Here is a 27,213-nt window from a genome sequence, read left to right as displayed (position 1 = left end):
CTGTGAAACCAAGCCAGACATGGCGTCGTCATCTGCTCCTGGGACGGCACTGCAGCCTGTCCCCTGGCCTCCATCACTGCCACCCCAGCAGCATGCAGAGCCCACGGTGGGCCCAGGGCACAGCGGGCACTCACCTGCCCTGGGGTGGGTGAGCAGAGGCCTCCCTCTGAATGCCCGTACCTCCCGGGGTTAGACATGTGTTAGCTGGGGTGGGCGCTGGCCAGTGGGCCTGGCTGGTGCTCTGCACTCAGGACTCACACGCTGCTTGTTTTTTAGGAACCTGGGCAAGTCCGGCCTGCGGGTCTCCTGCCTGGGGCTCGGTGAGTATGGGGGACCCTTTATCACCAAGGAACAGGGCTGCGGGAGGGCCAGCCCTGCCCCTATCAGGGGAGCTACACACAGGACAAGGACTGGGGAGTGGGGCTCAGTTGCCCCACCAACCAGGAGGAAGGGGGACCGAGAGACAGCCTTAGCACAGGAGGCCAGGGGAACCAAGGCCCTTGGCACCCACATTCCACCCTGCACCAGAAGATCAGAGCCACTCCCGGCCCCAGGTATCCTTCCTTCTGGACCCGCTCACTGTGGCTCCCCCATGAGGGGCTGCCCGTTTGCCCTGTTTCCAAATAAGAGCCCTGTCATGTATGGGCAGTCCTTCACCTCCAGGGTGCCCATGGTATGCCCCCTTCTTCCCTAACCCCATTTTCCCAGCAAGAGCAGGGACCCACCCGTTGTTGGGAGACCCTGCATTCAGCTCCCGCAGCAGCATGTCCCTGGCAAGGGAACGTTTCAAAGGCCCCAGGTCTCCTGGGCTCGCAGCTGCTGTCCACCTGGAGACTGTTGACCCACAGTTTGAATGCTTGCCCAGAAGGCCAGGTGTCCACACACACAGGGGACAGGCTCACACAGAGCAGCGTGGCTGCCTGTGCTGCCCCCGACCCCAGCCCTGCAGTCTGAGGTCTGAGCAATCCCTGGAGGGTGTCCGGCTCCCTGGAAACTTGTCTAACCTAAGCCTGTGTGTTTCCTTCTAGGAACATGGGTGACCTTTGGAGGCCAGATCACTGATGAGGTAAGATGGACTCCCCTGACCCCCAGTGCCCAGCAAGGCCTCACCCCAGGCCTGCTGCCAGGTCCCCTGCGTGAACATGAGCATTGTTCATGCAGCTGCCACAGCAGCCTCCCTCCGTCTGTGGTGGAGAGGCCCTACCTCATGAGACGGTGAATAGTTGAGCCAGGTGGCAGTGGCCAGGGAAGATGCCACATCTGGTGCCACCACCTGCAGCCAGGATCCTGGGGGCCTTCAGCAAGCCCCCAGCCCCCAGGAACTCAGGGACCTCACATGCATGACACGCTCCCCAGAGTCAACCCTGAGAATCCAGAGATAGCACGTATTCGGAATTAAGTTGGGTGCGGGTCTGAGCTGCCTCGGCAGAGTGCACCTGCTGAGGTTTGAAATGTCAGAACGTGTTCTTCACAGTCATTTAAAAACCATCTTCTGCAACTTCCTGCAGGCTGAAGAATCTGAGTAGATGGACCCTTTACCAAGATCCCGACACACATTTCCCGTAGCTGCTTGTCACATTCAAACCCACGTGCTGGGGCTTGTGTCTCCACCACTGAGGCCCACGGGTGATGCTAAGGAAGGGCTCTCCAAAGAGCATCATGAGGTCCCTCGGAAGGAGAATGATGTGTTCCCAGAGGGGTGCACTTCTGGGTGGTAGTATACATGGAAAGACAGTGGCACTTGCTCAAGGTGCTCTGCGCATCTGCACCAGAAGCATTTGTCCCCTTCGCCCTTCTTACCAGTATGAAGGCCACATTTAAAAATTAGTTTATCCGAGACCCTGTTCACTGTGATTTCAAAGGGAAAGCTTTGCTTCCATCAAATCCAAGTGCACAGTTTGTTTTGTTCATATTCATTTTTGTGACAGTAGCTGGTTATGAAACGATTTGCCTGTGCTCTGAGATTGATGGGTACAGGCCTTCAGGGCCAAGTCAGGAGTTTCTAAGGCAAAGGGCCTGGCCTGAGCTTGTCAGATTGAGCAAAAAATGGAGTCATGAGACCATGTGTGGTCTGCTTGAAATAAGTCCTGCCTGATCCGCCTTGGGTCCCTTTTGATGCAGTAACTGAAATAGTGGATGGAAGAGTCCTGTAGAGGGGTGTGATTTGTCCCCAGACAGGGCTACCTACCTGCATGTGGACAGACATGAACACGCACTGGGTGACTTCTTACCAAGTGGTCGGTTGCACTGAGGAGCGTTGATGAATCATCTGATGGCAGCCCCAGCTGGCTCTGTCAGGGACACAGCAACATGGATAAAGACATTGCAGGTCATCCCTAGATGACCATGCTGGGAGGACAGGGGGCATAATAGATGATGGACTCAGACCTGGAAGGTTGTGGCAGGTGAAAATGACAGAGTAAAGAATAAGAAGAATTTTGTACTAAATCCTACAGTTAGTGTTCAAAACGAAATCAGTATGTCAGGTGTGGAAGGCCCCTTGGCTGCAGTCCTGATGGGGAAGGCCAGGTCTTTATGCTCCAGGCTGCTGCCTGCTCGGTTGGAGCCAGCCAGGAGATGAGGACCATCCTGGACTGAGGATTATTTTTGTATGTGTATGTAATTTTTAATTAAATAGATGAAACATAAGTTTACCACTTAACCCTTTCTAAGGATACAGGTCCGTGTCTGTAAGTGCATTCACATTGCTGTGCAAACCTCACCACTATTTCCAATTTTGTTTTCATGACCCCAAGCAGAAGCTCTGTACCTTTAAGCTGCTATACCGAGACCCTGTCAATCTCTTGATCTACATCCTGTCTGTGGAGACTCAGCCTTTTTTTTTTTTTCAATTCCAGTGTTGAGGGTTGAGCCCAGGTTCTTGCACAGGCTAGGCAAGTGCTCTGTCACTGAGCCACATCCCCGGCCCCTCAGCCTATTTTTTAAATAAAGTTTTATTGGCACATAGCCAGGCACGTTTGTTTACCAGTTGCCTGGCCTACTTCTCACCACAAGAGCAGAGCCGAGTACCTGCCACAGAGACAGTCGTGGCTCTTCATAGAGCAAGTTTCATGTCCCTTGTTTGGTGAGGTCACAGCAGCTGTCTGCTAGCATCTCCGGAGCTGTTGTGCAGACAGAAGCTCAGAGCTGTCCTCCCTGCCCCACCAGGGAGGAGTGCCAAGGAGGAGTGACAACAGCCCTCACACAGCACGTTGCAGAGCCCACAGTTTACAGGACACGGGCTGCTCTCATAGATTGTCACCAGAAGCCAGCAAAGGAAGCAGACGGCGCTAGCGAGTCTGACATCACGTGTCACGTGTGAAGCCACAAGGGTGGTGCCAGGGTCCCTGTCCTCCCACTTGATGCCCTTTCTGCCACCCTGCTCTGCCCCTCAGGGGCCACAGCATGCTGTGAGGAGCACGTGTGCCGGACAGACTGAGCAGCAAGGACCTAATGAGAGCCGCGGCTGGAACTTCACGTTTATGACCCCACTCGCGGCCTGGTGGCCCAGGGAGGCCACGTCAGTACTCCCATCTTACGGAAGCCTGATGTGCGCCAGTGCCGGAAGTCACATGTGGGCCCTCAGCCTTGGCACCTGTGCCCAGCCCTGATGTGACGGTCCTGGGGCTGGGATGACTCCTGTGGGATGTCAACTCTCTGGGGGAGGGTGGCAGGGAGGTGGCCCATATGCCATCCTGACTTCAATTTCTTGGACTTTGACCCTGGAAAGAACTAAAAAGTCACAAAGCAGAGGCTCTGTTTCGTACAGTGGGATGCAGGACCCGCCAGAGCAAAAGACTCGGTGCCTGCTACCTGCCACGTTAGCGCTGCGGCTCTGTAGGGGAAAGTAGAGCCGCGTGAGAGCCCGGAAAGAGGGGCCCCCAGACCACAGCAGCCCTAGAGAGCCCTGGTTTCCTCCCCCTCTTGTCACCCAAGGGGCCATCCTCGGCCGTTAGGATCGGGGTTTGGTCTCTCCTTTCGCTGGGAAGGGTGAAGTTGGGATTGGTGGCCCTTTGCCCAGTGCCAGGGGCAGAAGCTGGGCTAGGATTCCTCCTCTGTGGAGGGGACTAGGCATGTTCGTGGTTAGCTTTCTGAAGTCTGGACCATGGGGCCTCTGTTCTTGGTCCAGGAGGGAGAGGAGGAGGCTGTCCTGCACTGGGCAGAGCAGAGCCAGGAGCAGCCAGGGCAGTGAGGAGGTGGGGGGAGTGACCACTCTGAAAGGCACCCGAGGCAGCTGGAGAAAGGTGCCCCACAGCTCACGATCACTGAGCACCTGCCAAGAGTCAGGTGCCACCCTCAGGTGGCTCTCTAGCAAAGGGACAGACGCCATAAGGAAATAAGCACATCTCTGTCTCTGATGGTGAAAGGTGCTCTATGGAGAATGCATGAGTCCCTGGTGGCTGCTATAATGAAAGACCCCCCAGCTGGGCAGCTTAAAGCAACAGAAATTGATTCTCTCAGAGTTCTAGAGGTCAGAGTGCAAAATCAGTGCTGCTGAGCTAAAACCAGGAGTCAGCAGAGCTGTGCTCCTTCTGGGGATTCCCTTGGGGGAGAGCCCCTCCCACCTCCAGCTCTGCTGGGCACAGGTGTTCCTTGGCTTTCAGCCACACCACTCCCCCCTCTGTCCCCCCTGGCCACCTCACCTCCTCCTGGTGCATGTCAAATATCCCTCTCCTCCCTCACACAGGGCACCTGTGATGGCCTTTAGAGTACACTTAGATAATCCAGGTCAATGTCCCACCTCAAAATTAATGTAATCCCCTTGAGAAGTCCCCTTTTCCACATAAACTAACAGGTTGCTGGACCTGACACCACTGGGGAGCCACTGTGCAGTAGACCCCAAAGGAGGGGAAACACACAAAGAGGGCTGGGATGGGGGCTCCTGCAGGAAGCAAGAGTGGGCATGAGATGATGGGAAGAGCACTCCAGAGGACAGTGGGCAGCCAGGGGAGCCCCGAGGTCGGCCTTGAGGGCGGTGCCAGCAGGTAGGTGCAGGGGTTTTGGCTTTGATCATCTGTGAGACAGAAGCCACTGGAGGGTTTTGGCAGCAAGGAAATGTGACCTGACCTGGGTCTGAAAGCCCACTCTGGCTGCTGCCCAGGGAGTGGCCAGCCGGTGGGACTTCTTAAGTTGTAACATGTCCCCGAGTGCCCTGGGGATCCACTTATGGAAGACCCTGACAGGGCAAGTTGGAGGCAGAGCCAGGGCTGCTGTATCCGTGAGGCATCTGATACACAGATGCCCTTGAGCCACAGCAGAGGAGAGAGAAAATAACCCAGCAAGCAGGACATCCGTCGATAACTCCACCGATGGCCACATGGCCAGTGGGCTTCCTGACCACCCCCAGCAGCCGGCTGACGGGCTCTGCTTTGGGCTGCACACACCTGAAATGTTTTGGGCTCACTGCTGCTTTTGAAAAACAGTAGATTTGACCCACCCTCCAAATACCCTGGATTTTTGGTACCCCTTGAAAAATCAAGGCACCTGGTAGTGCCAGGCCCACCTTCCCAAGGGCAGCACTAGCCATGGGCCCTGCCCCTAAGTTCCTTCAAGTGGTATCCCACCCAGCAGTCACCAGCCCTCTATATTGCTCCCCACACCTGCCTGGCTGCTGTGACTCTGAGCTCAGTATTGAGAGAGGCCCCATGTCCCCACCCTTGGCTGACTCCCCGTCCTACAGGGGTTGAGGGCCACTGGGAATAACCTACCTCATCCTGGGCTGCCCGGTGCCCCAAGCTGAGCTTGGGGAATTGAGACACTTGGAGGGACAGCAGAGTCCAGGGGACACTTCTCTCCTGAACCTTGGAGGGGCTGGCTGTCCTTTGCAGATGGGCTCCCGGCTCCTCAATTCCCAACTGCGCCACTGCCGCCAGTTAGTCTTTGCCAGTGGCCTGAGCAGCAAGCTCTGGTCTGCAGGTTGGATTGGGCCGCCATTTGTCAATCCTGCCCCACAGAGGGCTGGGAGTGTGCTGCATTGGAGAAACTCCAGCCAAGGCCACTCTGGCTCTCAGCCCCGCCACATAGTAGCCGGGGGGGGGGGGGGGCTTCTGTCTCTCCACCTGCAGTACACAACAGCACGGTAGTGGGCGGAAGGTTCCCGGAGACAGCTGAACACACGGCCGGAGCTGTAAGCAGAGACATTCATCCCACCAAGACCCGTGGAGCTCCTGTCAGCTCCTGGGGCCACCACAGCCGAGGGGCTTAGAATAGCAAAAATTCATTCCCCCACAGTCTGGAGGCCAGAAGCCTGAATCAAGGTGTCAGCAGAGCCCTGGTCCCTCCAGAGGCACTGAGCGGGAATCTGTCCCGTGCCTCTTCCATCTTCCGTAGGTTGCTTGCCACCATTGGTGTTCCCTGGCTCGTAGACACACCGAGCCAATCTCTGCTCCGTCATCACGTGACCTTCTCTGGGCTTCATGTTCACTTCCTGTGAGGATATCAGGCGTACTAAATTCAGGGCCCGCCTTGGAGCAGCATGAAGTCATCATAACTAATTGCATTCACAAGACCCTATTTCCAAATAAGGTCACCTTCTGAGGTTCTGAGCACCTATTGAACCCAGCCTACACCCTGGGACATCCCCAATAGGTAGTGTCCCTGCTCTCAGGAAATTCACGGCCCATAGGCTGCTTCTTTGTCCACTTTACCTTCATCTTGAAGGGTGTGTGACTGAGAGCTGCCTCCCCATCCTGTGGCAGGGGAGGACAGAGAGAGTGGGGAGGACAGGAAGAGAGGTGATGGGAGGTGGGGGAGGAGGCCATCTAGATCCCAGGCACCAGGGCCTAGGCACCAGGGAGGCCAGTCTCCCAGGCCACAGGGGTCCTGCTCTGGAGCCTCTGAGCCTTCCCCTGAGCTGGCAGGACAGTGCTGGACGTGAGCGACTCGGCTTCTCTTTTCAGATGGCAGAGCAGCTGATGACCTTGGCCTATGACAACGGCATCAACCTCTTCGATACCGCTGAAGTCTACGCAGCTGGCAAGTAAGTGTCTTTTCTTCTGAGGAAGGTGGCCCAGGATGTCGGGGTGAGGGGGGCAGCTCTGGTACCCCTCTCACCCTCACTGTGCCTTCCACCTCACTTCCTTTCTAAGCTCCCAGTGACCTTGGGGGCTACCTTTATGGGCCCAGAATCACAGAGCACTTGGGCACCGTTCGCTTGCTGAGCTCCCTGGTGCATGAGCACTGAGGTGACCGAAGTCCTTCTGGTGCCAAAGACACTGTGCGGGCCAGAGCTATGATTAAGTTGTTGTCCTGGGCTCTCGAGGTGCTGGTGACCTGCAGCCAGCCCCACATGCCTGACATTTTCATGTCTTAATGATGCAATTAGGGCGCCGGCCGGCCTCTCGGGAGCAGGAGAGAGCAGGGCTGGCCCATGCTGTGGGAAGCGCTGCCCGTCTTGGCAGGGAACTTTCCTACTCAATTATGTAAAAGCTCAGCCCTCTTCAGCCAGAGCTGTTGGCTTCAATTTTAAAGACTGACTGTAATCAAATCATCCATTCCCCTGCATCGGGTTTCCAAAAGTTAGCTTTTGTTTGTGAAATCATTTGTTGGCTCCCTGCTCCCTGGTTGTCCCCCCCAGTCCTCCCCACGATCGCTCCTGCCTGGGGCTGTTGGCTGTGCTGACTGCAGCCCTGACCTGCTGTGCACCATGGCCAGGGGGCCAGCACCTGCCTCACGGGGCTCAGATTGCTGCGCGCTACCTGCAGTGGGGCCCCTGGCACCAAGCGTCAGGGAGCACAGCTGGGCCTTTGCTGGAGTCCTGACCCAGGACTGGGGAGCTGACAGCTGGGACCCCCACGCCTCCTGCAGCCCCTGTCAGCAGCCCCTCCTGTGCCACGGCCCTGCCATAAGGCAGCAGCAGCCCCCATCAAAGGGAAATGCTTCCCAGACAGAAGATGAGCTAAGCTGAGGGTCAAGGTGCCAGAGGCAGATGCCCAGCCCTGGGGCATCCAGTCCTGAGCCTCTTCCTTGGCCCAGCTCCTGCCTGGGCTTCTGCCCACAAGGGTGTATGGGAGGCAGAAGCTCCCTGCAGCCTCCTCTAGTTCCAGATGGTCCGGTCCCTGGGCTCTACCTCCCAGCAGCCACCCTGCTGAGGGCTGTCTTCAGTCTCCGTTTAACTGGACACCAGGGGCAGCATGCTGGGGCAAGCACGTGGGGGCCTATGCAGCCTCAGGCCTCTTGGAAGCCCTTTGCTAGAAACTGAGGATTCCGAGAGCACCTTCCTCTCAGGGTGCCATTGCTCTGGAGACCCACCTCTGCCAGCCACTGCAGCTCCTTCTCTGTCTAGCCCAGAGCAGAACCTGCCTGTCTGCACCCATCAATGCTCGGTGTGAGCAGCCACCCTCAATGCCCAACATTGAATTCCAGGGACAGACCCAGAGGAGTCCCTCTGGGCAAGGGGCTAGGGACAGCTCCTGCGGGTGGTGGGCCAGAGCTGCCCCTCCTGCAGACGAGGGTGGACATGCACCTATCTTGCTTCTCATGCTGACACTAATTTGGTTGTTTCCCCGAGAGCCAAAGGATTTCCACGCCTCCCCCCCAACAGACACACACAGATTCAAGTGTCACCAGATCGTTAGCTTGCAGGAAGGACACAAACAACAGGCCTTGGTTAGCCCACCGTCTACAACACAGCTCTGCAACCATGTCCACCCTTCCTAGTCCTTTGTCTGACAATCAGGGACCGAGGAATAAAAGGAAGAGGCCCAGGGATGAGTGAATTTTCCGTGCATCCTGACCACAAATGAAGAGCATTCAGAATGTACGCTAAACAGCTTGCAAATTAGGGCCCATTGTCTCTGAGTGGATGACTCAGGCGCTTTGATAATTGGAATGTAGCACTGGGTATGGATCATTCTCCGTCTGTTGCTTTTGCTCAGAAACATTTTGCTACAAGCAGAAAGTTCTTAAAAGTTAATCCAGCACTGCTGTGCCAAGTGAGGCTGGAACAGCCCGCTCCTGACCCCAGCTGGCCCGAGTTTAGTGCAGGACCAGGAGTGACGCCAAGCAGAACAGAGTGCTTGCCTTGCCATGTCCCTGATGTTCGGAATCAGAAAGCAAGAGACATGCAAACACACACGTGTTCACACTCGCACACCCACAATCTGTTAGAAATACCACCACCACCAAAGACATGTTGATTGTCTCTGAATGCAGAGGATGCACCTGATGAAAAATTCACCTTTTAAGCATATATCCGTCTGCGCATTTCACCCATGTACTGTGGCCAGGTGTTTTTCCCAGTGAATTCCAGCCAACCAGGGAAATGGGATGCTGACTTTGATGAGCCGGACATCAGCTCCTTCCTTCTCTGCAAGGTCTGGGGCTACTGCTACTTGGATGTGCGCCTGAGGGAGGGAGAAGAGCTACTCCCAGCCAGCCCCGGGCAGTGCCAGACCCGGCTTGTGTCTGGAATGAGCTGCCAAGCCAAGGTTGCTTTTATAGCCTGGCTCTCTAGGCCTTGTGGCAGTTTCACAGAGGGGACCCGTGGCTATTGTCCCAGCAGGGCTGGGTTTGATTTCCCCATTCTGCAGTGATGAAATCCCCTGGTCTGTCTCTTGCTTTGCAGGGCTGAAGTGGTGTTAGGAAACATCATCAAGAAGAAGGGATGGAGGTAATTACTCTCTGCACACACAGGGAAGGAGGGGAGGAGGGGCAGTGCCTGGGAGGGGCAGATGTGCTCCCAGGTGCCTGGCTGGGTGGATGGGCCACTGCACTGCAGTGGGGAGGAAAGTAGAGGGGGTCCGTTCTTTCCTGTTGACCAATGTACTGCCCCAGGGCAGTCCTACTAAGGCCTGGAAGTCCCCCAGTTTTTCTTGCTGGGAAGGGAAAAACGTCTCAGAAGGGAGCAGCCCGGGCTCCTCCAGGGGAAGCAAGAGAATGGCCCCACCCTGTCTGCCTCCACACCCCTGGTGCTCACTGTCCCCGTCTGGGAAGAGACCAGGGTCCGACCTCCCGGCAGGCTGTCCTGAGTCTGTAGATCATGGACCCAGCCAGTGCATCACTGCCCTGCGGGCTTGTCCTTGAGGGGCGACAGAGCCCAAGCCCAGAGGTGGCAGGTCGGGGCTGAGATCCTTCTCAGGAGTGACCCTCATCCACACTCTGGGCCTCAGCTACCTCTTTTTGTTTTTAGAAACTTGAGCACTTTTAAACCTGGGTTTTCCCTCCTGTCCTCCTTTCCCACCTGCCACTCGGAATATCAGTGCCGTTTGTCAGGCAGCCCCCACCCCACCCCACCCCCGTGGGTTTGTGACACCCACCTCTCATCCATCCAGTTGCTTCCTCTCAGCCCTGACTGATCCCCATGAATTCCTGTGGCCCAGTCATTCAAGAAAATCTCACCCGTATCAGCACTCCCCGTGGTGTCCCGGGAACGCACACAGGTGATGGCAGGTCGTGACCCCCTGGCTGCGGGCCAGGGTCACAGCTACCAATGTTCTGGCTGCAGAGGAGGTGCCCTGGTGTGGCCGGGAACAGCTGCCTGCCTCAGAGGCCCCTCCCAGGAGTAGGGGCACAGGACACACCCTGTCCAAACCCTCGTAGTCCTGTGTCCCCTGAGAGAGGGAAGAGAGGAGTTGGCTTCTCAGCCTCCACCTGGGGGCCTGGCCACCCTGGGGCCCCGCTGCCTGGCCCCCGCTGCCTGAATACAGTTCTGGGTGGTTATTTGCAGCAGGGCTGCCTCCTGGCTCTGGGGGTGCCCTGAGACCCCAAGCCAGCCATGGAGAAATGCCATTTCACACCAGGCACCAGGCACCCAGGTGGGAAGGCTTTTGAGGATCCCGCGTGGCAGCTGAGAGCTGCTGGGGTGGGGGAGAACGGGGTCCAGTAACACCTTCTCCTCTCTCCTGTCCTGCAGGCGGTCCAGCCTCGTCATCACCACCAAGATCTTCTGGGGTGGAAAGTAGGTGCAGCGCGCAGGAGGCTTCCTGCCGGGGTCCTGCAGCCGCAGCCCCGTCTCGTGCAGAAACCCGACTTGGGAGGCTCTGGGGGCAGGAGACAGACAGTCTGCCTTGAGGAGGGAGGATGTGTGGGCCCAGTGCAGTGTCCCATGCCCCATGCCCCACACAGCCCCGTGCAACTGGCACCCCACCTGCCTTGGGACATCCAGCCCAGAAAAGCAGCTTTGCCTGTTTGTCTTTTGCTCAAATCTTCTTTAATTTCTATTTATACTTCCATGTGGTTTTGGTTTTATTTTTATCCTTTCTGATTACAAAGGTAACTCATAAAAATTCTGGAAAACAGAAAACTTGTGAAGTGTCCTATCCATCCCAAATTCCCTGGGCCACCCGTCACCCCCACCATACTCTGGGCATCTGGCTCTCTATTCTCTCTGAGGCTGGACAAATTCCATCTCATAGGAATTAGGAATGTAACTCATTCTTAATTTTTAAAAATCAAAGCCAAACAGAGGTAAAATTTAACACCAAACTCTGGAGGCCAGGACACCTCTCCCCCAGCCCCAGCCCCCAGGCTTCCACCTGAGCCCAGGGAAATTCTGCCCGTGGCTTTGGACTGTCCCAAGGGCCTAGGCTCGCAGCATTTGCTGACCTGCTTTCTCTGCCTGATACTGCATTCTCAACTTCTTCCCCAAACAGCTGTGACCTCACATCTACTATTACTTGTTTTTCAGAGCAGAGACTGAGAGGGGCCTTTCCAGGAAACACATCATAGAAGGTGAGGAGGGGCTCTGCCATGGGCCCCCAGGCCCATGCGTCCCTCCCCTGGAGGAAGAGCAAAGACACACAGTGCCATGGCCCCAGCTGTCTGTCCTGCAAGGGGCCCAGCCCAGGACACCCAGAGCTCTGGTCTGACCCTCTCCTTCCACCCCAGGCAGGCACGGGTGGACCTTGCATTAAATGATGGCAGCCCTAGGGCTGGGCACAGACAGGCCAGGGTTTCAATCCAATGGCCTCAAGCAGGGGCCATCGCTTCCCCAAGCCCCTGTCACAGTGTCTGCGAAGCCAGGCCAGTGCTGCTGGGAGTGCTCGGCATCCTGGGGAATCCGGAAGGACCCAGGGGTTGCACAGAGACTCGCAGCCAGGGCTCAGCTCACAGGCACCAGAGCAAGGGCCCAGGGCAGGGGCTCAGCCTGCTTGTGAGGGTCTTCAGGCCATTCCCAGTCACTCAGATTTCCATGGAGCCAACATCCCCCCTCCCTTAACAACCACAGCCAGGCCCTGGTGCCGAGCCAGGCCCTGGTGCTCCGGCACGTGCACCGCCAGCTCAGTGTTCCCAGCCTCCTGGTAGGGCTAGCTGGTGCTCCGCGCAAGTCAGACCCCGCGGGCCTTTTGTGGGGAAGACGGCAGATGCCCTCCCCTCCTCAGCTCTGCCTGTCATCCCTAGGACCCCCACAGCAGAAGAGCGGGGCCCCAGGGGCAGGTCTTCCTTCAGCCAAGGCATGTTGGGCCTGTGGTTCCTCTGCCCCACGTTCTCCTGAGTGGCAGGACCCCCATTCCCTTTGGGCTGTGCCCCCACTTCCTCCTTTCCTCCCCCAGGTCTGAAGGCCTCTCTGGAGCGGCTGCAGCTGGAGTACGTGGATGTGGTGTTCGCCAACCGCCCAGACCCCAACACGCCCATGGAAGGTACGTGCTCCCCGTGGCGCCGGCCAGCGGGCGCGGACCACAGAGCCGCCTGGGCGAGGGTCTGAACTGAGGCTCTGCAGGCCACCAGCTCGGCCCCACGGGGCTCCCAGCCAGGCCTGGTGGGGGGCAGACGGGCCTTCCCAGCCACCAGGCGCACGCTGGAACCTCCAGGCGGAGTCCACCCGTGCTGGGTCCATGCCAACCCACGCCTGGCTGCATTAGAACCGTGCGGAATGTTCTCTCCTCTCTGCTGTGGGCATTTTGTCGCAGTGAAGCGGCAGCATGGGTCTCTGGCAGCGGCCGCCTTCTTTCAATCTGGTTCTGCTGGGAGGTTGTAGGGTCTTCTGCTCCGGGGATGAATTCTTCCCCAGAGGAGAAAGTACATTCAGTGCTTTGGAAGCATCTTGGTTTCTTTGCGTTTTTATCCCCTGGACTCCACACCCTCGGCCCTTCCCGCTCCCACCTCTGCCCCGGGCATCTTCTCCTTTGTGCTCCGCCGCTTTGGGGACTTGGAAATTCAGTTGTGCTGGGACTATTTCTCTTCCTTTGTGTGTATGCAGCATGCACTTGTGTGTGTATATAATTTTTTTCTTTTAACAGAAGGATTCTGCACAAAGTGATTTGTGGTCCCCTCCTTGTGCCCTTTGCCACGCCACGCCTCCCGTGTTCCCACAGCTGTAAACTCGGTCTCTTTAAATCTTTCTTTTATCACCAGGGGACCCATTTAGTTCCTCCAAGTCAAGGACATTCATCATAGAAGGTACACAGTGCCCTCAGCCGGCCATTGACTCCTGTGTCCGAGCTGCATTTTATGAGACAGTGTTTTTATTTACACAGCTCTCTGTCCCCCGTGACAAACTTCTCCATAAAATGCATCGGGGGAGGGGGAGCGCCCTATGAGGACATCTCGCAAGTGAAGGAAAAGCAAAGCGGTGTCGGAGCCCCTCGCCCCCACCCACACTGTCACTTCACCCTTTCCCTCCGTGCATGTCCCCCACCCCGCAGCCCTGCTCGCACTGTTGTGGTCTGCGGGGGGCCAGCTGTCTCTGCCGGGGCCCCCTCTGGAGCTGAGAATGTGCACTCCCCACCTGGAAACCTGACTTGGGAGGGTGCTGTGGGGAGGATTGGGGACACCAGGCTTCCACAGAAGCAAACCCATCGGAGACCCCAGAACATGAGGCCCCAAGAAGTCCTGTCTCAGACCTCTGCAGCACCCTGGCTCTTTGTGAGCACGCAGGCTGCCTGTGGCCACCAGAGGCCCCTTGACCGGCTGAGCCACTTGTCCTCTCACCTTCTGGCCAGACGTCTGCATGGAGATGGAGCCATTTTCTTCCTCGAAGTACACCTACCTGAACCAGTGGGATTCTGAGGCCCAGGGCAGCCTCCAGCATGCTTGGTCTCTGCCCCACCTCAGCTAAGGGCCCCGGGCCCGGCCCTGAGCACAGGCCTTGGCCTCCCTGGGGACTGGGCAGTGTTCCACACTGGAAGGCTCCTGCCTGCCACCTGGTGTGCCACCTGACCCCTCCCATGAATTATTTGTGATGCAGCATCGATGCCCTGGGTTCTGGCAGCAGCTGGAAGGGTCTGGAGCCTGCTTCTGTCTAATAGCATTAAATATGGAGGAGAAGGAAGTCTTCCCCAATTGCCCATTTCTGGGCCGCTGACATCACACCTGTGCCTGTGCTCCTGAGTGTGGGTTCCACACCAGCCTGCCTCTGCCCAGATCCTCTGGGGAGCCCAGGGGCCTGTGCCCAGGATCCCTGCCTCTGGGGACAGCCAGTCTCACACAGACTCCCCCCAGGCGAACCAGCATGGAAAGGGCCTCACTGGGCACCACATGGCCTCGCTGGCTGGGATCTTCATGATCAGAGAGAGCTGTCGGGGAGGGAAGGCGAGGGGCCAGGCTGGCCTTGGGGGTCCTTTGGCTTCCCTCCCTCTGGCATGTGGCCCCAGGCCTTGGCTGAAGAGTCAGGAGTGCTGCTGCATGGTCGCAGGTACCCCGAGAGTGTTTCTAAAAGACCGAGCAGGACAGCCAGGCCGGAGCCTGAGCTAGATGGAAAGGTCCCCTGGGACCAGCTGGGCCTCCTCCAGCTCTCCAACCAGGCACCACCCTCCTGGGTCTGACCTGCAGGTGGCCCCCAGGAGAGCCCCAAGAAGGTTCCAAGAGGGCCCCAGAGAGGTTCAGACTCCCCTCCCAGCTCCCACCCTCCAAGATGGGCCGAGAGGATTCCCAGGAGCCACAGTCCCTGACCTTGGAAGGAAAGAGGGCCTACCTGGCTAGAGGTGACCCTGCTAAGACCCCAACCCCGGAGCCACAGCTACTTTAGCACCAGCACTGAGGATGCCCTGGGTCCCCCCTGGAGCAGACCCCGGCCAAAGGAGTACTTAGGGACCCAGGGTGGACAGGAAGTGACACCAACTCAGGATAGGCAGGAAGCAGCACTGCCACCCTGCGCCAGGGAGGATGCCTGTGGGCCTGTGGCCACTCCGAGGTGGAGCTGTCTGAGCCACCTGGAGTCCCCTGTCCTCCCTTCTTTCCTCTCTTCCCCCTTTCCTCCCTTCCTCCTCTCATACCTCTGGCCATCCGCAGGGACCTGGGCTTTCCCCTCACAGTGGGTGCTGAGGAGCAAGCCGCTCCCGGAGATGGGCTTTCCAGGGCGGATGTTGTGGCTGTGTGTTTAGAAACACTTGTCCCCCCCACTCCCCACGCTGCCTCGGGTGGTCGAACTTGCAAGCACTGTATGGGACCTGTGAGAAGCCCAGGAGCGGCCAGGCCAGGGGCGCCTAGAAACTCTGAAAACTTCAGGCCTGGCTCTGTCGTAAAGACTGCAGCATCCCCAGGAGGCCAGAAAGCAGAGGGGGCCCTAGGACCAGCAGATTCTTAATGTCTCAAAGACTTTTTTGAATCGTGGGCAGAATCTTACGCTGTCGGGAGACCCTTCCCCTCCCTCACTTAGAAGGGTGGCCCGGTGCCTCCGCCACTCGCTCCTTAGGACTGATTTTGGCTATCCAGGACTCATGATCCCCAGAACTCCTGGAGCTGCCTAACCGTTCCCCTCCAGGCCTGGGCCCCTCACAGGAGGGGCACTCAGACCCCTGTTGCCCTGGCACCATCCAGCAGAGGGTGGGCCTGGGCAGTGCTGTGCTGTTGGGGTCCTGGGGCTGGTCCAGGAAAGGCTGTGCACCTGCCCTGGTTCCCCAAAGCACAGGAGGAGCTCAACCCTGCACCCCACCTCGTGGAACCATGCAGGGTCCCAAACTCTGTCCCTATGCCTGCAGACGCCATCATTTCCTCTCCACAGAACCCTCTAGATTCCCGTCAGACTGCAGTGTCCCGCAGGAGGCCATAAACAGGCAGGACGTGCTTGCTTCCTGTGCCTTTGGCCAATCCCATCATCAGCTAAGCCGTTCACCTGGCCCTTCCTGAGCAGCTGGGGTCTCCAGCTCCTCCCCTCCCCCGCTCCTCTCCATAGCACATCACATTCCACCCATGACCCTTATTTCAAGGAAACCGGAAGGCCTGTGACTAGAGGGAGAGATTGTTTTCAAGTTCTCGGATGGTGACTCACTTTTTATCCCTCCTGGACCCCCAACCCCAGCCTCGGAGCCAGGAAGTACACTGCTTGCAAGACGTCTCTGCAGCCCACCCCCCAGCTCCCTGCCTGTATTTGCAGAATGTCCCCAGGCTGGGCTGAGCCCCCAGCTGCCCCCACCTATGTTCTCCCTCTCTCGTGACAGAGACCGTTCGGGCCATGACCCACGTCATCAACCAGGGGATGGCCATGTACTGGGGCACGTCGCGCTGGAGCTCCATGGAGATCATGGTACGGTGACACTCAGGGTGTGCCGTGGGGCGGGGCTCTTCCTGTGCTATAGATAAGGATCTATGTGCCTTTGGTCCCTGAGGAGGGGGACAGTATGGAAGAGTGTGGGGGTGATGCCCACAGCCCTTCTCCAAAGGGCCTCAGCTGGAACCACAGCATTATGTGATGACAGATGCTGAGCCCCTGACCTCAGTCCCCCCACCTGTTGATCAAGTCTGGTAGCATGGCCTGTCCCTCATGCACCTGTTTTGAGGACTCCGAGAAAACCGGTGTGATACTCTTAGCAGAGGTCCTGGATCCCAGCAAGTCCTCAATGATGGCATCACTAGCCACTGCCTTGGGCTCTGACACTGTTCTGGGTGCTCTTAGATTTAAGGATTTTCCCTTTAATCCTTATAAGACCATATGAAGTAAGTGCTACTGTCATCCCATTTCTCAAATGTGAAGATCAAGGCACAGAAAGATTAAGTAACATGCTCAAGGCCACACAGGTCAGGTTGAGATGGGTGCTCAGGCCATCAGGCACAGCCTGGGCTGCCTTAGAATGTGATTTGGCTGTCAGGACCCTGGGCTTCCATCTCTTAATCCACGCTGTTTCCCCCTCACTCACATTTTCTGGAAAGAATTTCACTAGCTGTCATTTCCCTCCATGGGAACCATTAGAGGCAGAGGGTAGCAGAGGTTTCTTGGTATTTCTGCAAATACCCAGAAAGTCAGCAGGGTACCCTCTTCTCAAAGCTCGTAGGGAGAGTGAGGGCAGAGGCCCTGGGGTCTGCATCTTCCTGGGCTGACTTGCCCCAGCCCCCAGCCCCACTTCCGGCCGCAGCCCATTCAGGCTGGCCTCCCAGAACTCCCTGTATCCAGCCTCCCACTCAGGTCCCCGGGGCCTGCTTCACGGGACAAATCCAGCAGAGTTTCCATCCCTAACTGAAAATAGCTCGTCCTCTGTGGGGTGCCATCCACGAGCATGCCCTGAACACTTTGCCAGCCAGCGCTGGGCTCCCGGAGGTGTATCATCAACCCATCCTGCAGATGAGAAGGTTTGATGAGCCTCAAGCCCCAGGAGACAGGGCCCCCAGGGTGGCAGCCAGGGCTCCCTTGCCAACCTGTCTAGAGACCTTGGCCAGGGCTCATCCCATTGGAGAGGGGGCCTGCAGGGACCAGCCTGGAGCCTGGTCCTGGAAGTGGGCTGCCATAGCTGCTGCCCCTCCTAGGGGTGTGTTTGCTGTCACCACTGTCACCCCAGGACCAGGCCCAGGGCAGCAGGCACAGTGGTAAGAACAGTCAGCACAGCAGCAGTCTCTGACGCCTGCCACAAGCCAGGCACCACCGAGGGCCACAGACACCTTGGTCCTATGAGACCCTCAGGACAGATGGGGAAACTGAGGCACGGGGCCAGCAAGTGCCAGAAGCCCACGCGGGCATTGCACTTTCCCCAGACCCTTTCAACCTGGGGACCCCACAGTCGCCCCCTTTTCCTGGCTCACGGGGAGCTCACAGACTCCCAGGAAAGCTGAGGGGCATGGTGGGGGGAGCAGGCAGGGCCAGGCATTTCCAGGGATGCCTCGTGTCCTCTCCCTGCTGCCCCAGGCCTGTTGACACGGGGGCTGCCTGGGCCCCTCTGTATCCGCAGGAGGCCTACTCTGTGGCCCGGCAGTTCAACCTGATCCCGCCCATCTGCGAGCAGGCAGAGTACCACATGTTCCAGCGCGAGAAGGTGGAGGTGCAGCTGCCGGAGCTGTTCCACAAGATAGGTGGGCGCCCACCCCGCCACCTGCCAGCCCGCAGGCCCCGGGCTCCGTCTCACCTGCTTTTCCTCTCTCAGGAGTGGGCGCCATGACCTGGTCCCCTCTGGCCTGCGGCATCGTTTCTGGAAAGTATGACAGTGGCATCCCACCCTACTCGAGAGCCTCCTTGAAGGTAAAGGAGTGGCCCAGGGTGGGGAGGGGCGCTGTGGGCAGGTGAGGCCTTGGGCGGACCTCAGGGGCACAGCTGTCCCAGCCACCATCACCAGGATGGGTTTCCTGGCATGAGAACCTGGGCAGAGCCCCTTCCTCCTGAACCCACGTGTAGAGGGACCACCCACCCTGAGACAGGCCCCAGGTGAGGAGGCCCCTTCGCCTGACACTCACAATGTGGGCAGGGTCCACTTAGGCCCTTTGAGGTAGCCTCCCTTCCAGAACACCCCACTCTCCACCGCCACTGAGACCTCTGGGGTTAAGAGCAGGGCTGGGGGCTGGCATGTGAGGTCACCCCAACCTCTCTGGTTTCCCTGGGTCCCCCAGGGGTCCTGACCTCAGAGACAGGTCCGACCTCACCCTGCCTAAGTCTGGCCCACGGCCGGTGATGCTGGAAGGCCTGTGCCTGGACCCCTCACTTGTAGCTGTGTCCACCCCCAGGGCTACCAGTGGCTGAAAGACAAGATCCTGAGTGAGGAGGGCCGGCGCCAGCAGGCCAAGCTGAAGGAGCTGCAGGCCATCGCCGAGCGCCTGGGGTGCACCCTCCCGCAGCTGGCCATAGGTAACAGGGACCTGGGACAGGGATGGGACTCAGGCCCCTGGGCTATGACGGAGTCCCTGAGCGCCTAGACTGTGGGGTCCCACAGCTGGCCATAGGTAACAGGGACCTGGGACAGGGATGGGACTCAGGCCTCTGGGCTATGACGGGGTCCCTGAGCGCCTAGACTGTGGGGTCCCACAGCTGGCCATAGGTAACAGGGACCTGGGACAGGGATGGGACTCAGGCCCCTGGGCTATGACGGGGTCCCTGAGCGCCTAGACTGTGGGGTCCCACAGCTGGCCATAGGTAACAGGGACCTGGGACAGGGATGGGACTCAGGCCTCTGGGCTATGACGGGGTCCCTGAGCGCCTAGACTGTGGGGTCCCACAGCTGGCCATAGGTAACAGGGACCTGGGACAGGGATGGGACTCAGGCCCCTGGGCTATGACGGGGTCCCTGAGCGCCTAGACTGTGGGGTCCCACAGCTGGCCATAGGTAACAGGGACCTGGGACAGGGATGGGACTCAGGCCTCTGGGCTATGACGGGGTCCCTGAGCGCCTAGACTGTGGGGTCCCACAGCTGGCCATAGGTAACAGGGACCTGGGACAGGGATGGGACTCAGGCCCCTGGGCTATGACGGGGTCCCTGAGCGCCTAGACTGTGGGGTCCCACAGCTGGCCATAGGTAACAGGGACCTGGGACAGGGATGGGACTCAGGCCTCTGGGCTATGACGGGGTCCCTGAGCGCCTAGACTGTGGGGTCCCACAGCTGGCCATAGGTAACAGGGACCTGGGACAGGGATGGGACTCAGGCCCCTGGGCTATGACGGGGTCCCTGAGCGCCTAGACTGTGGGGTCCCACAGCTGGCCATAGGTAACAGGGACCTGGGACAGGGATGGGACTCAGGCCCCTGGGCTATGACGGGGTCCCTGAGCGCCTAGACTGTGGGGTCCCACAGCTGGCCATAGGTAACAGGGACCTGGGACAGGGATGGGACTCAGGCCCCTGGGCTATGACGGGGTCCCTGAGCGCCTAGACTGTGGGGTCCCACAGCTGGCCATAGGTAACAGGGACCTGGGACAGGGATGGGACTCAGGCCTCTGGGCTATGACGGGGTCCCTGAGCGCCTAGACTGTGGGGTCCCACAGCTGGCCATAGGTAACAGGGACCTGGGACAGGGATGGGACTCAGGCCCTGGGCTATGACGGGGTCCCTGAGCGCCTAGACTGTGGGGTCCCACAGCTGGCCATAGGTAACAGGGACCTGGGACAGGGATGGGACTCAGGCCTCTGGGCTATGACGGGGTCCCTGAGCGCCTAGACTGTGGGGTCCCACAGCTGGCCATAGGTAACAGGGACCTGGGACAGGGATGGGACTCAGGCCCCTGGGCTATGACGGGGTCCCTGAGCGCCTAGACTGTGGGGTCCCACAGCTGGCCATAGGTAACAGGGACCTGGGACAGGGATGGGACTCAGGCCTCTGGGCTATGACGGGGTCCCTGAGCGCCTAGACTGTGGGGTCCCACAGCTGGCCATAGGTAACAGGGACCTGGGACAGGGATGGGACTCAGGCCCCTGGGCTATGACGGGGTCCCTGAGCGCCTAGACTGTGGGGTCCCACAGCTGGCCATAGGTAACAGGGACCTGGGACAGGGATGGGACTCAGGCCTCTGGGCTATGACGGGGTCCCTGAGCGCCTAGACTGTGGGGTCCCACAGCTGGCCATAGGTAACAGGGACCTGGGACAGGGATGGGACTCAGGCCCCTGGGCTATGACGGGGTCCCTGAGCGCCTAGACTGTGGGGTCCCACAGCTGGCCATAGGTAACAGGGACCTGGGACAGGGATGGGACTCAGGCCCCTGGGCTATGACGGGGTCCCTGAGCGCCTAGACTGTGGGGTCCCACAGCTGGCCATAGGTAACAGGGACCTGGGACAGGGATGGGACTCAGGCCCCTGGGCTATGACGGGGTCCCTGAGCGCCTAGACTGTGGGGTCCCACAGCTGGCCATAGGTAACAGGGACCTGGGACAGGGATGGGACTCAGGCCTCTGGGCTATGACGGGGTCCCTGAGCGCCTAGACTGTGGGGTCCCACAGCTGGCCATAGGTAACAGGGACCTGGGACAGGGATGGGACTCAGGCCCCTGGGCTATGACGGGGTCCCTGAGCGCCTAGACTGTGGGGTCCCACAGCTGGCCATAGGTAACAGGGACCTGGGACAGGGATGGGACTCAGGCCCCTGGGCTATGACGGGGTCCCTGAGCGCCTAGACTGTGGGGTCCCACAGCTGGCCATAGGTAACAGGGACCTGGGACAGGGATGGGACTCAGGCCCCTGGGCTATGACGGGGTCCCTGAGCGCCTAGACTGTGGGGTCCCACAGCTGGCCATAGGTAACAGGGACCTGGGACAGGGATGGGACTCAGGCCTCTGGGCTATGACGGGGTCCCTGAGCGCCTAGACTGTGGGGTCCCACAGCTGGCCATAGGTAACAGGGACCTGGGACAGGGATGGGACTCAGGCCCCTGGGCTATGACGGGGTCCCTGAGCGCCTAGACTGTGGGGTCCCACAGCTGGCCATAGGTAACAGGGACCTGGGACAGGGATGGGACTCAGGCCTCTGGGCTATGACGGGGTCCCTGAGCGCCTAGACTGTGGGGTCCCACAGCTGGCCATAGGTAACAGGGACCTGGGACAGGGATGGGACTCAGGCCCCTGGGCTATGACGGGGTCCCTGAGCGCCTAGACTGTGGGGTCCCACAGCTGGCCATAGGTAACAGGGACCTGGGACAGGGATGGGACTCAGGCCTCTGGGCTATGACGGGGTCCCTGAGCGCCTAGACTGTGGGGTCCCACAGCTGGCCATAGGTAACAGGGACCTGGGACAGGGATGGGACTCAGGCCCCTGGGCTATGACGGGGTCCCTGAGCGCCTAGACTGTGGGGTCCCACAGCTGGCCATAGGTAACAGGGACCTGGGACAGGGATGGGACTCAGGCCTCTGGGCTATGACGGGGTCCCTGAGCGCCTAGACTGTGGGGTCCCACAGCTGGCCATAGGTAACAGGGACCTGGGACAGGGATGGGACTCAGGCCCCTGGGCTATGACGGGGTCCCTGAGCGCCTAGACTGTGGGGTCCCACAGCTGGCCATAGGTAACAGGGACCTGGGACAGGGATGGGACTCAGGCCCCTGGGCTATGACGGGGTCCCTGAGCGCCTAGACTGTGGGGTCCCACAGCTGGCCATAGGTAACAGGGACCTGGGACAGGGATGGGACTCAGGCCCCTGGGCTATGACGGGGTCCCTGAGCGCCTAGACTGTGGGGTCCCACAGCTGGCCATAGGTAACAGGGACCTGGGACAGGGATGGGACTCAGGCCTCTGGGCTATGACGGGGTCCCTGAGCGCCTAGACTGTGGGGTCCCACAGCTGGCCATAGGTAACAGGGACCTGGGACAGGGATGGGACTCAGGCCCCTGGGCTATGACGGGGTCCCTGAGCGCCTAGACTGTGGGGTCCCACAGCTGGCCATAGGTAACAGGGACCTGGGACAGGGATGGGACTCAGGCCCCTGGGCTATGACGGGGTCCCTGAGCGCCTAGACTGTGGGGTCCCACAGCTGGCCATAGGTAACAGGGACCTGGGACAGGGATGGGACTCAGGCCTCTGGGCTATGACGGGGTCCCTGAGCGCCTAGACTGTGGGGTCCCACAGCTGGCCATAGGTAACAGGGACCTGGGACAGGGATGGGACTCAGGCCCCTGGGCTATGACGGGGTCCCTGAGCGCCTAGACTGTGGGGTCCCACAGCTGGCCATAGGTAACAGGGACCTGGGACAGGGATGGGACTCAGGCCTCTGGGCTATGACGGGGTCCCTGAGCGCCTAGACTGTGGGGTCCCACAGCTGGCCATAGGTAACAGGGACCTGGGACAGGGATGGGACTCAGGCCCCTGGGCTATGACGGGGTCCCTGAGCGCCTAGACTGTGGGGTCCCACAGCTGGCCATAGGTAACAGGGACCTGGGACAGGGATGGGACTCAGGCCTCTGGGCTATGACGGGGTCCCTGAGCGCCTAGACTGTGGGGTCCCACAGCTGGCCATAGGTAACAGGGACCTGGGACAGGGATGGGACTCAGGCCCCTGGGCTATGACGGGGTCCCTGAGCGCCTAGACTGTGGGGTCCCACAGCTGGCCATAGGTAATGGGGCTCAGAACCCAGTGGGCCAGTGTCCCTGGGAGGAGGTGAGGAACTCCTGTGTGACATGGCCAGGGCTGCAAGGGACAGGGTTAGGATCCATGTCCCTGGAGAGAGGGCATGGGTCCTTGAGAGCCTGGGCCACCCCCTCCATCCACCAGCCATGTGGCACGGGGAACAAGGGGGTCCCTGATCCCTTGGGCCTTATTTCCACAGGGGCAGTGGGGCCAGAGCTCTCCAGCACCTTCTCCACGGGGCTTTGGGCAGAGTCCCCTTTGGCACTGCTGAGCTTCCTGGCACCCTCAGCCCCCAGACCAAAAAGCAGGGTCTCTCTGGCCCAGTCAGAGGCAAGGCAGAGCCAGAGGCCACAGTGGGAAGACCTGCCTCCCTCACCTCCTGTCTTGCTCCCCCAGCCTGGTGCCTGAGGAACGAGGGGGTCAGCTCTGTGCTTCTCGGTGCTTCCAACGCGGAACAGCTCATGGAGAACATTGGAGCAATACAGGTGAGTGGGGGCTGAGGTGGAGCTCGGGGCCCAGCGAGCCCTTCACCCAAGCACAGGGCCACTCAGCACCTGCAGTGCCCGGAAAAGTGCAGGGGCTGCATCTGGCGTGAGCCTGCTCTGAACTGCATCCTGATAACAGGAGCAGATACGAACACTAAATGCAAGAAGTCAGTGACAAATGCCAGAGGTGACCAGCGCCTTAGGGCAGGAGAGCCACAGTGCCAGGCTTCGGGGGTCAGCTGGGCTAGTGGAGAAAGGGGCTTTGGGGCAAGTCTTGAAGAAATGCCAGAGACTCATGCATAGAAGCTTCCGGGGGAGGAGCAGTCCTGGCCGGTTGAGGAGGCACCAGGCAGAGCTGAGGTCCCCAGGGCGTTACATGCCTCTAAGGACTGGGCTGAGCTGGGAACAGAGCCTGGCATGCTCCAATGAGCTGTTGAAAGGGTCTTGCTTTCTGGCAGCTCATGGGGGGCACTTCAAGGTCAAGGCCAAGGCTGAGATTGCTGGTGGGAGGTAGCAGCAGTCTCTGAGGTCAGGTGTGGGAGCTGTGGTTGGAGCCTGGGTGCGATTGGCTGAGAAACTGGATATGGGGCGGGAGAGCAGAGTCAGTCCTGTATTGCTGTCACCTAAGGCAGGGGCAGCTGGGAGAGCAGTTAGGGGGCACAGAAGGCAGGCACTTGGGGCCTCTACCCTGCTACCACCACCACCTGCCAGTCCGTGGAACATGGAAGGGTCGCCTGCCTCCTCCACAGGCCCAGCCAAACTCGTTCGTGGAGTTCTGACTAGTTCTTGTCCCTGCACGCAGGTCCTTCCAAAACTGTCATCGTCCATTATCCACGAGATCGATAGCATTTTGGGCAATAAACCCTACAGCAAAAAGGACTACAGATCCTAAGCTGCCCACCACCTGCTCGGACAGTTTCCGGTTCCCTCCTGTCTGTTCGCTCGCTTATGCTGTTTTGACGCCAAGTACAGCGTGGGGTTTATATCCAAGAGAAAACACCACGCCCAGACGTCATCGGGAAATGATCTCCAGTCGCTGCCAGATGCCACCCGCTGCTTCCCCAGACCATGTCCAGCGTGAGCCAGGGAGATGGCATTGGTTAGGAAGGACCTTCAAGCAGTCCCACCCAAGCCTGTCGCCTCGGCTCATCCTTGGAGAGGAAACCAAGCTTCTCCCAGCCGTGACCCTTCGTGACAGTTCCCAAAGTCACAGCCAGGCAGAGACTTGGTTGGGTCCTCGGGGCAGGCAGAGTTGGCCTCTCCTCTACCAAGAACCCCTCCCCCCGGGAAGGAGTCCAGCACTTCCTGGAGCCCCCTCTGCCAAGGCCCTGGTAGCTGGGGTCGGGCTCCCTACTGGAGGCTTCGTCAGCCTGCCTTTCCACGGGCTCCAGGTATTTTGTGCTGGGCCCAACCTCAGATCCCTTCCACCACCCCTCTCGACCCCACCCTGCCCGGGCCATGCCCACCCAGCTAGCCCTTGGCCCCCACCCCACCCTTGCTGGCAGGGGCAGGGACCCCGGGGAGATTGGCTCTGTGGTTTGGGACCCATAAAAGTTTGTGGGTCTGACTTTTAGATAATTGTCCCACCGTCTCCAACTCTGCCCACAATAGATGGGCCCCATGCCACAGAGGCCCAGAGCACACGGGAAGGGTCCCAGTGGAATGGGCCCTGTCCATGCCACAGAAGGCCCTGTGAAGCACAGTTAGTCACACCGTGGCTGCTGACCACCTGGGGGTAGGCGACAGTAGGCAGGGGCCATATGCCCAAGGCTGATTCCTTAGGCCCAAGACCCTTCTCTGTCCTTTGGCGGAGCAGTGGCCCTGGGTTCTGCCCAGAGAACACGCTTCGGCTCAGTGAGGGAGAGCCTCTAGGGTTCCATGCTGCAGGCCCAAGGACCAAGGGCTGTGCCTCAGCAACAGTCCCCACAATATAGGAAAGACCCCAGGGAACCTCTCCCTGGAGAGACGCATCCCCACCCAGGTCCAGGACAGGCTGGGGGAAGGGAGGGGGACAGGCGGAGCGTCAGCCCCTTCACAGGGGGAGGCTGGAGGGATGGCCAGGAAGCCCACAGGCTCGAGGGGCCCAGTCCTCGGGTCCCACGGCCCTAGTGGCACCTAGCCTTTGCTGGCTCTGTGGGAGTGGGGCTCTATGAAACCTGCCCCCGCCCTGTCTAGCCAGCGGGCTCCACGAGGCCCCGGGCAGGCGGTGGCTGGCCCGCACCCCCAGCGCAGGCGCATCTGTTCCTGCTCTGCCCTTCCGCAGGGCTGTTATTCTGGGAAGGCTCCTCCCTGCCACTCCAAAGGCCTGCTGTCCAGGCCTGGCTGAGTGAAGGCCTGGGAACAGCTGTAGGAAGACCACAAAGGAGGGGGGAGGAGGCGGGCAGGGGAGAGGGGAGGCCAGGCACACGTGCCCTCCATTCCCCACCCGCCTTCCTGATGGCCCTGTAGGCTACAGCCCTCACCCTGCCCAGAGACAGGCCCTGGGGGCTCCTCCACCAAGACCTGCTGCACCAGAAGCAGCCTGTGGGTTCCCGAGAGGGTGCTGTCCTTTTCCAGCGGAGGCCACTGGGCTGAGGCCACTCCCCTCCGTGCTGCTCCAAGGACAGGGTCCTGCAGTGGGCAGAGGGTGGTACTGAGGGCCAGGTGGCCCACCTCACTGGCAGGGAGCCCCTGTTGGGAGGTGGTCTGCAGTGTGCAGTGGGGTCCGCGGCAGGGCTGCTGCAGGGAAAGCGGTGCCCGCTGGCCGTGTTACCAAGGCAAGGGAGGCAAGGCCCTGGGCCACACGTGCACACCCTGTCCAGAGCCCAGGCAGCCCCGGGTGGCACTTCCAACAACATGGCTCTGAAGCATCTTTTCCTCAGGCGTCCACTTGCAGGGAGGACGGGGCTCTGCTTCCTGGGGGTGGTCCCCAGTAGGAAGGAGGTTGGAGGGGGTTGGGCAGGACCTCTGGAGAAGGAGCAGAGGGCCAAGGGCAGACTGAGCCTGGAAGGGGAGAGCTGCCCAGCCTCAGGGGCACCAGCACAGGTCGAGGACCAGCAGCTCTCCCTGGGTGCCAGGCCTACCTCCTGGGCCCCAGCTGCCGGCCGGCCCTGCCTGGCCACCCTCCAGCAGCCCCCACCCTCTTCTGGAAGCAGTTTGCCAAACAGGGGCCCACTGGGCGGGCTCGACATAGGAGAGGGCCCAGGGTGGGGGATCAGCCTTTGGGGGCAGCAGAGCCCCACTACTGCTCATCCCAAACACATGGTCAGATCTGGGGTCCCGAGGAAGGCACCCGGCCACCCTCTTCTCAGCCAGTCTGTAAATCACGCGCCCTCCCTCAGCCTTTCTAATGACCGTGGTTCCCCAGCTACCGCGTTCCCCACCGGCAGACTGCCGTGCCTGCCTCGAGCTTCCCAACCAGACAGACCGGGACCCAGCCGCCTGTCTACGGAATGACAAATAAACCCAAGCCTGCGGGTCTCCTGCCACTTGTTCTCATTTCCTTAGGGTCTGGGCTGGGCCAGGGCTGCCAACTGCAGACACCCAAAGACTGGGGCTCCCGAACCTGACCCTATTGCCAAAGGTGGGTGGGGGTGAAGGACCTTGCAGGAGGCAAAGGCCAGGGTCAGACGTG

At 59.8% G+C, this 27,213-nt stretch overlaps 1 protein-coding gene across 6 annotated transcripts in view; it reads left to right on the top strand.

Moving 5' to 3' along the window:
- The window catches only part of Kcnab2 (potassium voltage-gated channel subfamily A regulatory beta subunit 2), an 87,781-nt gene extending 60,714 nt beyond the window's left edge, over nucleotides 1–27,067 (top strand). For all 6 annotated transcript variants that reach the window (XM_046424545.2, XM_046424546.2, XM_046424547.2 and 3 more), the window contains 13 exons: nucleotides 277–320; nucleotides 1,029–1,066; nucleotides 6,900–6,979; nucleotides 9,566–9,610; nucleotides 10,853–10,897; nucleotides 11,627–11,670; nucleotides 12,492–12,578; nucleotides 16,317–16,402; nucleotides 18,036–18,156; nucleotides 18,228–18,322; nucleotides 18,802–18,922; nucleotides 23,512–23,600; nucleotides 24,403–27,067. In XM_046424545.2, the coding sequence (XP_046280501.1) occupies nucleotides 277–320; nucleotides 1,029–1,066; nucleotides 6,900–6,979; nucleotides 9,566–9,610; nucleotides 10,853–10,897; nucleotides 11,627–11,670; nucleotides 12,492–12,578; nucleotides 16,317–16,402; nucleotides 18,036–18,156; nucleotides 18,228–18,322; nucleotides 18,802–18,922; nucleotides 23,512–23,600; nucleotides 24,403–24,492 (985 nt within the window). In that variant the 3' untranslated portion in view covers nucleotides 24,493–27,067. The remainder of the gene's footprint in view (nucleotides 1–276; nucleotides 321–1,028; nucleotides 1,067–6,899; nucleotides 6,980–9,565; nucleotides 9,611–10,852; nucleotides 10,898–11,626; nucleotides 11,671–12,491; nucleotides 12,579–16,316; nucleotides 16,403–18,035; nucleotides 18,157–18,227; nucleotides 18,323–18,801; nucleotides 18,923–23,511; nucleotides 23,601–24,402) is intronic.
- The last annotated feature ends 146 nt before the right edge of the window (nucleotides 27,068–27,213 follow it).

This window comes from Marmota monax, unplaced genomic scaffold (genome assembly GCF_021218885.2).
Source record: "Marmota monax isolate L192 unplaced genomic scaffold, Marmota_monax_Labrador192_F-V1.1 WCK01_AAM20220418_F8-fsc00080, whole genome shotgun sequence".
Taxonomy (NCBI): Eukaryota; Metazoa; Chordata; class Mammalia; order Rodentia; family Sciuridae; genus Marmota; species Marmota monax.
This window is presented reverse-complemented; position numbering and strand designations above follow the sequence as displayed.